Source organism: Haliotis asinina, chromosome 10 (genome assembly GCF_037392515.1).
Source record: "Haliotis asinina isolate JCU_RB_2024 chromosome 10, JCU_Hal_asi_v2, whole genome shotgun sequence".
NCBI classification, from domain to species: domain Eukaryota; kingdom Metazoa; phylum Mollusca; class Gastropoda; order Lepetellida; family Haliotidae; genus Haliotis; species Haliotis asinina.
The window spans coordinates 37,313,142-37,329,635 of NC_090289.1; the positions used below are offsets into that span (position 1 = coordinate 37,313,142).

The following is a 16,494-nucleotide window of genomic DNA, read 5'->3' on the forward strand; positions in this document are numbered from 1 at the left end:
CCCTGGAAGATTTATCTAGAGTCTGTATTAGGTCTGTAGTAAACTCTGCGTATAAACTGACTCTTTCTTGGAAGGTCACTTTGTGATATTTTTTATTCATAAAGTTTGTTTTTGTTTGAATTTATAATTTGATGTTAGAGCTAGTGATAAATGTTTAATTTTGAACTAAAACAATTTGCTAACAAATAAAAAACATATCTGCAATAAAAATAACTGAACCTAACCAGTGTTAGGTATAATGTGGTCCTTTAGTTCTTACAAGACAGTAACCTATGAGTTCAGTGATAACGTGTCCTCTTACTGTTACATTACAAACCCTAATGGGTATAAGGACAGGTTGTTCCTTGTCTAACAACAGTAGCTCGTTGGGTCAATGATAACACATCCCATCATTGTTTTGTAGTAATGCCAATTGTTGCATAACAATAACCAGTAGGTTCAAGGATAACATGTTCTGTTAGTGTTTCAATACAATGCCAATTGTTGCATAACAATAACCAGTGGGTTCAAGGATAATATATTCTGTTAGTGTTTCAATACAATGCCAATTGTTGCATAACAATAACCAGTGGGTTGAATGAAAACATGTTCTGTTAGTGTTTCATGACAATGCCAATTGTTGCATAGCAATAACCATTGAGTTCAAGAATAACCTGTGTTATTGTTATGACAGTCAATGGCTTTAAGTGAGTGAGTATGATTTTATGCTACTTTTAACAATATTCCAGTGATATCAGAAATGGACTTCACTCATTGTACCCATTTGGGGTATCAAACCCAGGTCTTTGATGTGACAAGCAGAAGCTGGGCTTCCCTGCCGCCTCCCAGTGGTTTAAGGGTATTATGCTCCTTCTTTTTGTTGCATAACAATAACCTGTCAGTGCTGGGATAACAACTTTCTTCTCATTGTTGCACAACAATAACCAGAGTGTTTAAGGATATCATTAATGGTTTGTTTCCTTAGCAGAGGATAGAAGCTACACAGTACAAACATGTGAACTTTTATCATATCAGCTAACATGGTTAAAAAAGAAAATGATGAGTGAACTTCTGACATTCCAGGTAGTATGGAAACATTTGGTTTTATTGCCAAATCAAATTAATCAGTTGATGTAATCTGTTGTGAAATGTTAATCATGTGATGGAATGCTGTCTATGTTTCGGGCTTTAAACAGTGTAAGTACAGCAGTATTAGATAGGTTGGTTATCAAACCCAAACAGCTGATGAGAGCTACGCTATTATCAGCATGTGATAAAGCTTGGCACTAATGATCTCCCAGTCAGGAAATGGGAGGTAGTCCAAGAGTTTTATACTGAGGAGGTCTATCAGCCATGTCCAAGAAACATGAGGGTTGTCCTTCATCCAACATGGAGTCCAGATTTATAAGAAAACTTGGCTGAAAACTATCCAAAGACAACATCCACTTGGTAAAGCTATGGCATAACACCTTGGTTGTTATAGAGTATATCACATATGCTGCATAGATATGGCACCTATCCCTCACTGAGCGGTATAGAGAGGGGTCAGGCAAGGAGATTCTCTGAAACTGCTTCTCTCTGCCCACAGAGCCCCCTCATAAGCATCTTTCCTTGGTGTTTGTTTACAGGATGGGCGATTTTCCTTATATGGGGGACACTCACTCCTATGAGGAATGGTGCATTGGCACTGTGGAAGAGTCCATTAATTCATGAGGGATGTTTGCTAAATGTCAAAAATAAATCATAGTACTACATATTCTTTGTACAGTGATATCAAAATGAAAATGTTATGATTAAACGTACTTTCATTATCAGTTGAATTTAGGAATAAAATTTAAGTTTGTACGTTAAAAGAAGGAGATGAAAATCTCAGCTGTCTTCCTGACCCCTATGACAGTAAGGGAAATGAACTACGCCACAGTTTCTGTGTATATGATGGTAAAGCAATGTAGAGAAATCAGTTAGTGTTGTTAGAGCCGTGAACTTGTACATAGCTGCATGCATGCCTATTACCACCAAGGCTTTGCTGCTTATATCTGGACAAATCAAAAGCTTATAACTGTCTTATACATGTGATATTTACCCAAATCCCATACACAAGATGTCGGAAGGATTCAGAGATTTATCGGAGATTCCTCCGACTACGACCACCATCAGTACAGTTGCAGTACAAGCTGGTCGAGCCAAAGTTGTTCTTGCCATTCTCAGAGTAAGTAAACTTTGATAATATTAACTAAATCACTCCTGTGTGCTGTAGAACTAAGTAATATATATGCATCTTTATGAATGCTACTTTCCTACCAACCGATATTTTTCCTACCATATATTAGCAATGAAGGCTTACAATTATATCTTGCAAAACATATGTTCTCATTATTTATCATGTTTATTGTTCCAAGGAATATTACAACTATGTGAAAAAAATATACACACGAAAAACATATCTGCATCAAGAATTTTGTACGAGTGTAGTTTGATGCAGGATTACCTGTACAAATGTCTTTTATGCTGCTGTCAGAACACTTACCTTCATGAACTGATGTGCACTAACGATCACAAATTATCATATTAAGATTGTTTGAAATACAGAGTCATATTAAGTATGTTTAAGATAATAAAATTGAATTTGCAATGTTCAGATTTGACCCCTATTATCTAACAACCTTCGGATCATACCACCTGCATTCCTTGGCAGCCATCTTGGATTTATATAACAGCTCTTCTACCTTGATTGCTTTGCCATGAATTCAAGTGGTGTTCATCAAACTACAGCTTAATGGATAATCTGAAATTATGTTCATATATTTCTGTGTATTAATTTAGCATTCTACTGAAAATTTCATGTTGATAATGTTTTTTGTGACCATTTTCAACTTTCAGACATACAGCTCTTAAGTACACAAAAAATTAAAATTAGTTGAATTCTTCAGAAAAAAATTATTGTATGGATGATCCGATAAATACTATTCATTTAAAGAAATCAGATAATCTGTCAAAGATAAATATTTGTACACCTGTACAAAACTATTCATTCTTCAGAAATGAACCTCAAATGGTTTATGAAAACGTGTTGAGAGATACCACTTGAATTATAAGCTGGATCTGGAAAATTGTTTTTGGTATGCTTTTTGGCATCAGAATGTTATTTTTATCTGTCTGTGTGTTAACTTGACCTATGACTCATTCTCAGCCAATGATCAGGGTGTTTTAGTCATGCGTAGATTCTATTGAGCTTTTGCGCAATATTGACTAAATAGCTAGTGACAACTTATAGGATTGAGGTATTAATCACCAAGAAAACATTGGTTTGGAGGATCAAAATATTTTACATCTGTGATATATTTCATATGAGTTAAACAAATGTACTGAAGAGATGTACAATTATTTCTCTGTCAACTTTTTTGTGTTAATCATTTAAGAATGCCAATCACTGAAAAAATGTCTTGATGGTTCGTACTGACAATTTGTGTTAAATGTTCATTTTCTCATTTGGAAAATATATACGCTATTGTGACTGATCATTGTAGGCAGTATAAAAGAATCAGGCAAACCCTTATTTCTTTTGAGTATTATATATAGACTATTGAAAGTGATGCACGAAAACGATGCAAATCGAGTCTACCAGGAGCATAAGTGGTTGTGTTCAAGTTCTCTTCATGTTTTAAATGGTCTTATTCTGACAAAATGTATGCTTTGTTAGACAGCTTAGTAATCAGGGCTGCAAGGAAATGGTCACTTCTGAACCATAGGTTGGGGTGGGGAACCTATAGTAGTTGAGGCATTTGCCTGTGACCTGTGATGCCTTAGATCCGGGTTGTATTCACCACATGGGTACAGAGAGCACCCGACTGTGATACTACTGGAATATTGCTAAAAATGCTGTAAATCCAAACTCACTCACTCACTCACTCACTCACTCACCCAAAACTCACTCACTCACTCACTCACCCACCCACCCACCCGCTGGACCATGGGTGTCTTCAAGAACTAGTATCGCAACCTTCTGACAAACTTTAATCTAACTGACCAAAATGTGGATCTTATGATTGTATCACTGTTGCTGGCAGCATAACAAATGCACAGTTTGGATCAGATAGCTCATATTGTGGATCCAATTTTACCAGACAGATCTGATGAAGTATGATCAATGGCCTTAAACATGGTTCAGATTGCCCTTGACATTTATGTTATATCCTCTGATATGGATCAGGTTGCTCTTCTTGTGGGTGAGATGGCCTAGACAGGGATTGGAGTTACCTTGGCATGGATCAGATTTCATTAGATGGCCTCAGACACATATTGGATGGCTCCAGACAGGTATCAGGTGGCCCCCATACGTGCATTGGTTGGTACCTGACACAGATCTGGTAGCCCCAGACACAGATTAGATGGTTCCAGACACAGATCAGGTGGACTCATACACGGATTGGGTGGTCCCAGACAGATCGGGTGGTACCATACACCCAATCGGGTGATGTCCTTCATGGATCAGGTGATCCCATACACCAAGTGGGTGGTCCCATACACTGATTGGGTGGTTCCAGATGCAAAATAGGTGGCCGCCATACACAGATTGGGTGGTTTTAGATCAGGTGATCAGGTGGTCCCATACATGCATCAGATGTTGATGGTCCCAGAAGTTGTTTTAAATATGTACCAGATGATAGGAATCTGATGGCACTAAACAGTACATTTTTTTATCCCAAGAATAATGGTGAAACAAGGAGAGACAAATTGGAAATACCACTAAAAACTTACAGGCACTGTCATATTTGTCATGGCATTTGTTAAGATTACTCCAGTGTACTGCACAAATACTGTAGTATTTGAAAAGAAGATAGTCATTACAAGGAACAAGAGCATCCATGTTGTCACAAAGACAAACTACACATATAATTCACCACAATATATAGACACAAAATGGTCATAATAAATGTTTGGCAAAAGGTTTGAGAGTAAGGATGGGTTTCTTCTAATGGATGCCTGCTCCATCTGGGTGTAACAAGTAGCTATCACTCTTTCGATGCCAGTCGTTTCTGCAAGTAAAATATTATGATGTGAAAAATAAACTTTTGATGACAGCATTAGTTATATTCAGATTCCCCCTCACTCCTTCACACAATTTCTTCTCAGACACCAAATATTTTGGCAATTCCGACCTAATTTGCCAAAACACTTCATTCCAAATTGAATAAGACATATCTAATCTATTGTCATCCTACGTCAGAAATACAAAATGCAGTATGTTTATCTCCTAATTAAGACATGAACATTGGGTATGTTAATTAAGAGGGTTTGCGTCTGAAAAATAATTATAGTTCAGAAAAAGGAGATTGTTTAGAGTAAGGAGTCATTTTGATGACATGAGTATAAGACTGCAAAGTTTTAAGTGGCCAGAGTTCAATCTCATACATGTTCTGAGTATCTAATAGAATATTTCTCTGTATAGCCTGATCATGACTGACAACTGTGTATGTTGCTATAATAGTTTTGCATCTCACGGGGTGGAATAGGCCTTCAGCAACCCATGCTTGCCATAAAATGCTTGTCGTGAGAGGCAACTAATCGGATCGGGTGGTCAGGCTCGCTGACTTGGTTGACACATGTCATCAGTTATCAGATTGATGCTCATGTTGTTGATCACTGGATTGTCTGGTCCAGGCTCGTTTATTTACAGACTGCGGCCATATGGCTGGAATATTGCTGAGTGCAGCGTAAAACTAAACTCACTCACTCTTTCTAATGCATCACTGCTATCCTGCATCAATCCTCCTCCACAGTCCAAGGAACAATGGTGGACATTGAAGATTCAAAAACATTTATGAAGATTTGTACCAAATCATATTTCAGCATTGGGGTAGCCTAGTGATTTAAGTGTTCGCTTGGCATGCTGGAGGCCCAATTCGATTCCTCACATATGTGAAACTCATTCTAGTGTCTTCTGCTGTGATATTGCTGGAATGTTGCAAACAGCGGCTTAAAAGAATACTCAGTCACTTGTATAAGTGAGGATGAAGGAGGATGAAGAAACAACCTCACCTTTTAAGCAAATGTCTTTGACTGGGAAACACATGAACCCTCACATTTACAGAATGTCATGGCATCTTGCAGAGGCAGTAGCAGCAACACAAGTCTTCCTCATGGACGGTTATAGACTTGCAACATTAGAACACCACTTAACTACCATTATAGATTAGCACTGAGGGACCAGTTCAAAAGTTTCATGTCAGATTAAAAATTGATACCTTAAGTTTGGAGACATATCATGGATTTCACAAGACTAGTTCTAAATGTTTTGAAATCCAGTGTTAAGTGTTCCTTTTGAGGTGCATTCTTGTTTTTTTACTCTTTGTTTTCAGAATGTTTAACGATAAGTATATTCTCATGGTGTTGATAATCATTGGGAAGGTTTTTATAGGTCAAATATGCCAGACAGATTAAGCACAACACCAGATGGCCCAATCAGAATTCAATAACAACTTTTAACAGCCTATGAATGGAAACAGGATCAGTTTACCTACCTTTAAGAAGTTTATTTTGTCGGACAGACAACTAGGAAGACCCCCTGCCCCCAATCTTCAGGGATTTATATTTTTATCTGACGTGGATCTTTTGAACTTTTCCAGAAGTGTCTGAAAACAGGTAATATTGACACACAAACACACAACTGAAATAAAGGTGAAAAGAAACCCCATTGTGATGGAAGGCTGGAATGTGTGGTACAGTCCTGTTGCTAAGTTACCAGATATACCATTAAAACAATAGGGGAAGAGGATTGATAAAATGCAAATTATGAAGCCAAGGAGGAAACAGATGATGAAGAGAAATTAAGGGAAAATGTGAGTTTATTCCATTCCTTTGGTATGTTTCAGCTGTGTGGATATATGTTATTTTTCCTCATATGCATTGGCATTGTGTAGTGTATGCTGATAAGATACTTTATTTAATGGTATATATGGAATATGTGAATATCACATCCGAAATTAAACTTTTGCTGATAATGAACTTAGGATATTTTGTACTGAAATATTCACCAGTTTCTTGAAATACACGATTGTGTCCAAGTGGTTTTAAAAACACAAAGATATTTGGCTCCTTCTGGCAGTGTCTTCAAATCACATTTATGTAAGACTAGGAACCAATCAATATCAGGCCTTGCAATCAATAAAAAATAATAAAAATAAAAATAACAAATAAAAGAAAAATATGAAACTAAAGAATATATAAATAATGTCCTTTTAGCACATCCTTTCATTCTTGTCCAACTTTTATACTGTATTGAGTATTCACTGAGTGTACATATAAAATGTCCATGTCAGAAAATGAAGAACTGAAAAATGGTATGGTAGGAAAATGGCATGGACAGTTTAAAGGGTCACTTCAAACAAAGCATGCCATGTTTAACCCGTAGGAACCACTAACTGCACACTTTCTCTAAAAGGTAGGCTCCTGTAATGCAAGTGTAATAAATAAATGTAGCCACCCAAATTGCAGTAGCCAGTGCCCATTTGATCTTGGATCAAATGTCATGTATGCCTTCCTGTGCAGTCAGTAATGTGCTGTGGTGTGAAAATAATGTTATGAGGTTGTTGAAATGATGTAATTTCAGCTTAATTATAAGTAATGGTTGCAGCACTAAATGTTAACATTTATCACCAGTATCTTTCTTTGCAATGAAAGAAACAGTAATTAACTCAATTTCCAAAAGCAGATTAGTCTTTCAGGATAAACCAAACTGAATCTTCCTTAAGTACCTGTGTTTATTTCAAGAGGGGTAATTAACTAACAGATCAGTTACGTGTAGACAGTAGGGGTACACCATTAGCAGAACATGGAACCAGAACATTATGCAGACAAGATCTTATTAACAAAGTCAGTTTTAGAAACATATTTTCATTTTTGCCCTCTTTGTCATCTAATACATTATCTTTTCCTGTTGTCTATGTTATTGATATAAGCATGAGGTTAGGTTCTTCAGCAACACACCCTGGCTTGGTGATGGTATCAGAGGAAATGTGATATGTTCTTGTGCTTTCTCCATTGAGCCAAGATTGCTCTACCAGCCACTGCCTCTATCGCCAATCTTGTATTTACTGCTGCTATTTCTGACACACCTGGTACCAATGCTAGGAGAAGGCCGACTTGTGGGTGCATCTGGTAACCATGGCAACTCTCATCACTTTTCAGATATGCCTTTTTCCAGAAACCAGAAGTTTCTAGGAAGCTGATAGTTTGGCATTGGTGGGGTTGAAGCAGTAGGAATCGTAACTTAGTTGCAGTGAATGATTCTGAATGTTCATCCAACAGTTGTAGGACTGTTGTGACATATCTAATCACAGTTGAGGTTAATGAAGCCACTGAGATCCTTATCATAAGTATTGAAACGAATAGAAGTGAAACATAAACTCCACTTAAAACCCAGTCTTCCTTATTCTCTGAAACAGGTGCCATTAGATGATAAGGGAAGTGAAAATTACAGGATCACTAAAATTAAGTGGTGACATCAAATTCTTACTGAAAGGGAAGGCATGTCCTGCACATCTTGCGGCAATGAGTACATGGTAGACCAGTCAATGAAATAAACATATTATACAGAAAAACATAACAACAATTCATAATAAAAATAAAATAAAATAAAATTTAATGAGTGAGTTAATATTTAACATCACATTTGCAATTTTTCGGACATATTGTGACAAGGCAAATATAATGAAAAGGAGTCCAGAGACTTACTTCATTTTCTGAAACTGTTGAAATCTAAACTTGCCACATTTTCTAGACTTGTGTGGTCTTTCTTGAATATGCTTGTTTCAATGTCTGTATGACAGACTAAGGATTTAGTTGTACAGTTAAATCCTTCATAAATGTAACTGTATGTATTTTTGACATGTCAGCAGTGACACACTAGGGGTTTCCAAGACGAAAATCTCTGATATATTCACAGCCTCAACTTGACAAAAGTGATAAGTGTTGGCACAGCAAGAGATGTTTAGTTTTGATTGTTTGCAGTTGTGTAATGTCATTTGAAACTGGCAGTGTGAAGAAAAAGGTTCAAATGCTCAAATGCCTCAACAGCTAATATGATGTAAATGACACGTTTCCATGACAACTAAATATATAAGTTTATGTTTTTGACCTTAGAAAATAATATGTTAGAATTGAATGGACATCAGAAGTGAAAAATATTGTGGAGGTGAATATACTGATAGTGAATATAAATGAAAATGAATACACATATTGGTAATGCTAATATAACTATGAGTTACGTGATGAAGTTAGATTTGGCTGTAAATCTTAAATACATCACTACAAGATCATGTGATAGATGGAGTCATTACATAACTGTGTTAGGGCCAGTATGGGGTATGTAAGTATTATTTAACATGATGACTGGGGCAGAAAGTAGCTAGTAGTAAGTGGGGGGTGGGGTGGGGTGGGGGGTGGATTAACACTTGAGATTAGTGTAGGATCTGTAAGATTTTCACCCAGTTCCTTTCTACAAGTCCAAATTGTCACATATACCATAATCTGTAGTCCTATATACTCTTCCTGCAATCTCTTCCTTAACTGTGTACTACCAAAGTTTGTATCATGAATTGTTATTAACAGTAAAAACAAAACAGTCAGGATATTGTGGGTGTGGCTGTACTTGTTTATCCCTTCTTTGTTGAATTCTTACTAAACGTTTACTTACTTGAAATAAGGTATATGTATTTTGGATTGTTTGCTAGAAGTTGGTGTGTTGTTTGTGAAATTGTAAAATCATCAAATACCTTTTGAACAGGTTGAACCATGGCTGTCCTCACATGCAGTTCAAATGATACCAGATGATAACTAGATGAAAGAACAAGTGACATTAGCAGAATGTAGTTCAGGATCAAACTCTCCAACTGACACCAAATTATAAGTTAATGAGAGAATTCTGTTACATTACCACAGAATGCAGTTCAGGATCAAACTCTCCAACTGATACCAAATCAGAGGTTGATGTGATAATGCTGTAATATTAGCAGAATGCAGTTTGGGATCAAACACTCCCAGCTGTTAACAAATGATAACCAGATGAGAGAATTCTGTAACATTAGCAGAATGTAGTTCAGGATAAAACTCTCCAACTGACACCAAATTATAAGTTAATGAGAGAATTCTGTAACATTAGAACAGAATGCAGTTCAGGATCAAACTCTCCAACTGATACCAAATCAGAGGTTGATGTGATAATGCTGTAATATTAACAGAATGCAGTTTGGGATCAAACACTCCCAGCTGTTAACAAATGATAACCAGATGAGAGAATTCTGTAACATTAGCAGAATGTAGTTCAGGATAAAACTCTCCAACTGACACCAAATTATAAGTTAATGAGAGAATTCTGTAACATTAGAACAGAATGCAGTTCAGGATCAAACTCTCCAACTGATACCAAATCAGAGGTTGATGTGATAATGCTGTAATATTAGCAGAATGCAGTTTGGGATCAAACACTCCCAGCTGTTAACAAATGATAACCAGATGAGAGAATTCTGTAACATTAGCAGAATGTAGTTCAGGATAAAACTCTCCAACTGACACCAAATTATAAGTTAATGAGAGAATTCTGTAACATTAGCACAGAATGCAGTTCAGGATAAAACTCTCCAACTGATACCAAATTATAAGTTATTGAGAGAATTCTGTAACATCAACAGAGAGAGGATGAGGTTCAGGATCAAACACTCTGTTGCTGGGTGCCAGCTGGTTTGCTGGCCTGCTAGAGAGGAGGTCTGGTGCTGAGAGATGGGTGTGTCCCTCTATACAGCATCATAAACACAATATAGAGTTCCTAACCAACACACATGTTAACACATGGAACAGGGCTTACAGAATGTATCGTGACACACAATCTTTCCTGATTCATTTGTATTACATTCCAGTACACTGTATATTTATAGAAAACAGTATGAATCACTTCATTTACTTATTGCTTGGAAGCTCAGTTTGAGATCACATCAATTTACAATAAACAAGAAATACACTGTTCCGCATGGATATGTCACAGATTTGGAAATATGTTTTGTTTCATACTATTTTGATGATTCATGTATTGTTGTGAAGGATTCCGGGAAGGAGGAGCTATTTGTTTAAGTCTCACTTACTGAACAAATATATCACACAGATAACATTCTCCTTACTCACAATCTCACAACTGTCTTATCCAGTTACTACTGGTAAACAGAAGCAGATTCGCACAGTATTTTATTCCTGAGGAGGTGTTAGTAATCAGACCTCATCTAAAAAGCATTTATATCATAATACTTAAGAAATAGTGCAAGTTAATGCCTTGTGAAGATTTGTGTTATCTATGGCCTGGCATTATAACATATTAAGACATCCACAAGGTCAGGGGAGGTGATGGCGCTAATGGCATCACCATATGGCCAAGTGGTTGATGAGACGTCCAACAGATGGTGACTTGCTTTCGCCTTCTTCAATTCCTGCAATTAAGTATCAGCGACCAGCATGTATTCTAACAACTGATACTATGTGTATGTTTTTAATTTGGAAGAATTTGCTATACATATATATATTTCATGAAGACTATTGTATCTAATGAATGATGCCAAAAAGGAAAATACAACTTATGGTGGGACCTTTCCTATCATATTTTTAGATTGTTGGAACAAGAACAAATTTTGAAATTTCGACAACATGGAATATTTTGATACAGATGGTTTCTTGATATGATTAAAAGAACAAAAGATACTATTCAGTAGAAGGTCTACAGAAGTACTGATTCTTTCATTTAGGTACGATGAATCTGTTATGGTAGATAAACTTAAGTAATATGAAAGAATCAGGTTTTCTTTACATTGTTTTTAATTAATATATTTTAGTTACTATCACTCATTATTATCACCATCAGTGAATATGTTATAGAAGAGTTTAGGAGAGGATAACTTGCTTCTGGTTCAAAGACACAAATGGTACCAGACCATCTTTAGCCTGACCATGTAACAAGATATTCTAATATGAATAATCTATCAACTTTGATGTCTTGTCTGTTGCTTGGGAGCAGAAATATTCTGACTGCATCCAGACCTGGCTTCCTGTGTAGATCTATCCCAGAATTCCTGGTGAACATTCCCAGTTGAATGATGGTGACAGCTGTGAATCTTCTATCTGGAGCTACTGGCAGACGGCCAGGTGTTTCTCCTTGGCAGGCTGCCAGCAGGCACCTATAGGTTTGCGCTAGTCACATGCTGAAACAATTTACCTTTCCTATAAACTTCTAGTGCCAAATATTTGCTGTATTATTCTTAAGGCACTCAGGTTCACCTTACAGTGGAATGGTATTAAAGTTTATGTTACAATGAAATAGTGCTTAAGTCACCTTGGAATTAACTTGTACTGATGTTTACCTTACAGTGAAACAGTCCTCAATTTAACCTTGGGTGACAATGAAATAGTACTGAAGTTTACCATACATTGAATCTGCACTGACGCTTACCGTACAGTGAAATAGTACTGAAGTTTACCTTGTAATAAAATAGTACTGAAGTTTACCTGACTATGAAATTGTTTTCTTGATGTTACTAAAGGTATACCTATAGCTCTTACTGCTGTCTTTCCATTTTCTGGAAGACAATATCTGTAATGAGGATTAATAGGTTTCAGTAGAGTAGCCTTGTGGTTAAATCGTTTGCCCATTTTGCCAAAGACCCAGGTTTGATTCCCCACATGGGTACAATGTGTGAACCCCATTTCAGGTGTCCAAAGTCATGATATTGCTGGAATATTGCTAAAAGCAGATAAAACTCCACTCGCTAACACGAGGATTGACAGGAGACAGAGGTTTCTTATTTTTGTTCAGTTTATAGTAACAGTGAAATGATGTTGACATTTTTTTAAGTACCATAAATACCCTCATATAATGCACGTTTTTCATGCGTAGAAGTGATTGGGTGAAGTACAGTTCAACAGAGGTTCTTTCTAGATTATTTCCATAATGGGGAACAATTTCATCATGGCACACTGTGATGGTTTAATGTTGAAAGACTGAAAGTGAATGCTGAAACTTTTCTTTCAGGATTCCTTCTGAACACCGAACATCATGTTCGATTTTCACATGGTGTACTGCATAATAATTTTTGTTAAATAAGAGTATTGAAATTTATGTTTTTGTTTTGCAGAGTGGAGAATGGATTCGAGTACGTGTCCACCAAATGGAACCCGACCTCCTGGAGGTCGGCGCGACCTTGGAAGAAGCTCTCCAGCTACGCAGGGAACATGACGAACTCCTTTCGAAACTTCAGGTAAGTGAGCTAATCGTGTGTAAGTGCAGCCAGTGCAGCAGCAGTTCAGCACTAGGAACCGATACAGAAGTGAAGGATGATTAATGCATCAGCCATAGCTGGAATATCTTTATAACATTCAGAGATGTTCTGCTTGCCCAACACTCCAGCAGTATCCAAACAAAATTGTTAAAAAATGATCTGTACGGTGCAGTAATGTTAGTATAATCTGAAATCTGTTTCACTTTTGTATTCTTATTCTGAATATGTTTATCATACACATCTAAGAAATATAAACATATTCAACAAACTTTATGGATGAACAACTTTTTTAATCAGGTGATGCAGTCTATAGTTTGTCATTAGCAGACTCTCCAACTTCTAAAAATGTCACATGAAGAAGTTATCTGAAACATGCTTATTGTGTGAGGAATGATCAAATTAAGGCCAAACCTTCTTATTTTACAGATCGACTAGTCATGTTTCTTTAATAATAACAATAAAAAAATAATTCAACTAAAAAAATAAAATAAATAAAATAAAATAATGATTTTATTGGCCAAAAATGTCAACAAACAAGAATTTTTGTTTTTGTTCTTAGATGGTGTTTAGAAGGAATATTATTATGACTGGTGATGATAAATTAAATTTGTTTTTGCCGCCTGCCTTTAGGTTTTCTGAGGAAAGAATCTTTTAAACAAGAAATATAGCTGGGCTGACCTTATCATGGCATGTCATTAATTAATTCTGGTTTGTGCCTGCTTAGTCCACTAAATCCACTTGTTGTGGCTGGATTGGTCACTGGATACAGGTCATGAGTCCATCCTCCTGACCATGGATACTTGATTAAAAGATAATGACAGTTAAAGTATAAAATGGTTTAGCATGTCTTGATACTGAATCAGGATACCTCAATAGGCCTAGTTGTTTCCTTCCCCATCATTATTGATGCAATATGTCATAGTGCTAAATTCTGGATGGATTTCTCTCAAACAAACTCTTATTCTGCTTAAATACCTGTGTGTATTTTCATTTACAAAATATAGCATACTTTTCCAAAGAAAACAGAAAAGCTGAAAATATGCATGTCTGACTCCAAACATACAGTCAGGCATTTTCTTTCCACCACCCTGGCAATGTCATTTAAGTAATAACTTGCACAATGCCATCCCAGAGATTACATAACACCAACATCCCCTTGAAACCTTGGCAAAGAGTCCTCCATGGTTTGGTACTGGAGTTTATCAAACGCTTTGTCCCTGTATGTAGATAATTGTCATAGTAACAAATAAACCCATTTGAACTGAAAAGAAGCCCCAGGGCGACCAGAGAGTCAGAACCTATGGAAATCTTATTTGCTTCATTTAGGGCTTTAGCAGTGCAGAAAGGTCTAGGCAGTAGGGAAAACAATGTGGTTCAGGAACTGTGAGATAGACTAGTCCTGGAGCTGCATTGTGGGGCCCTGATTGTGATGTAACACATGTACAGAGAGCTTCTGCTGTTAGGAACAACAGGAGGCTGCTATCAGACACTGGCTTAATTGGTTCTACGGATGCTGAAATGCACCTTTTGTTACCTGCAACTGCATGCCTTCTTTGACCATATGTGTCTCATCAGAGTGCCTCTTTGCTTTACTGAGATAGTAGCTAGGTATTACCATTTAACTTGTACTGAACACAAGGCCCTTGGTAAAGGAACTTGATTATCATTACCTTTCTGGAGTTTGATCCTGTTTTGTGTCTGGGTACAAGCCATGGTGGTGTCTGCCCATCCTAACCAACTAGTGAAAACATGCAAGCAATACCAATGATTATTCCAAAAGAATAGAAAGTATGATTATTTAGTTGTAGAATTGTATCTTTTTATGTTTGTCAGGATATTTACTGAGGCCTGATATGATATGCAGACCTAAATCTGTTGGAAATGTTAGTATTAAAATCCAAATTAGAATAAAATATGTCATTTATGTATAGGTTTATGCTATTGCACTGTACGTTACATGCCCATGAACGTTATGTCAAAATAATATATTTTCTCAGTTTGTGTGCAAGGGCATAAGTGCAGATTTTGAAATAATGTTGATGTTTCATGCTGTTGAGCCTTTCACATATTGCACTAACAACTTCACTGCAAAGATGTTGTTCCTGTTAGTATTTGACATTGGGATCCAACTGCAAAAGTAAATAGTTCTTCCATGACAGCAAAGTATCATTACACAACAGGAACAACCAATAGAGATTTGTTCAAGGTCACAGAGGTTTCCTGAGCATGTATAGAACACAAAGGACGATGGTGCCATAATGGTGATGTACTTTTGGCATCAGAATACAGTAATGAAGAAGGCATGTTTTCTGTGGGTAGAGAGGAGGGGTGTGCTGAAAGAGCATTAGGTATACTTTGAACTGGTGGGTTTAGCAGGGAGTGTAGGGTATAGCGGAGAGTGTTGGGTGTAGTGTTAGAGCGAGGATATTGCAGAACTCTATGACCAAAATAACTTCCTTAGCCGCAGTGATGTCAGCCTCTGCTGCAGGCTGCGCTTAAGTCTTGGATGATAAGACGCCTCCAAAAGAGGGGGCTGATAAATACATTCCTGGCGCCTCTACAAATATACTCTCTCGAGTTGTTATTTCGCAGTGGATTTACTTGCCAAGAAATGCAAATAGGTTCAATAAAATATGTGTGTGTTGTGTTTCTATCTATATATTTGCATATTATTTGAAGAATTTAATAGATGTACATGGATATGAAGGTTATAAGGTTGTATTGATATAAGTGATATGTCTGACTTATACTGTTTTGCTGAATTATTTGAGATGACTTTAAATATCAGTTTTGATTGCTTTAAACACCATCCTAGGTTATCATTAACACCATCCTAGTTTAATATATTCTGTTTTGTTGCATTAAATGCCATACTATGTTATTTGAACACCATTGTAGATTATGTTTACTGCCATACTTGGTTACATGAAACAATGTAAGGTTTCTGTAAACATTAAACAGCATCCTAGATTACATTAAACAACATCCTAGATTACATTAAACAGCATCCTAGATTACATTAAACAACATCCTAGATTACATTAAACAGCATCCTAGATTACATTAAACAACATCCTAGATTACATTAAACAGCATCCTAGATTACATTAAACAGCATCCTAGATTACATTAAACAACATCCTAGATTACATTAAACAACATCCTAGATTACATTAAACAGCATCCTAGATTACATTAAACA

The 16,494-nt window shown here is 36.5% G+C and overlaps 1 protein-coding gene across 1 annotated transcript in view; it reads left to right on the forward strand.

Moving 5' to 3' along the window:
* The window catches only part of LOC137298485 (titin-like), a 446,086-nt gene that overhangs the window by 66,405 nt on the left and 363,187 nt on the right, over nucleotides 1–16,494 (forward strand). Inside the window, exon 19 of the mRNA XM_067830773.1 lies at nucleotides 13,149–13,271. Coding sequence (XP_067686874.1) covers nucleotides 13,149–13,271 — 123 coding nt within the window. The remainder of the gene's footprint in view (nucleotides 1–13,148; nucleotides 13,272–16,494) is intronic.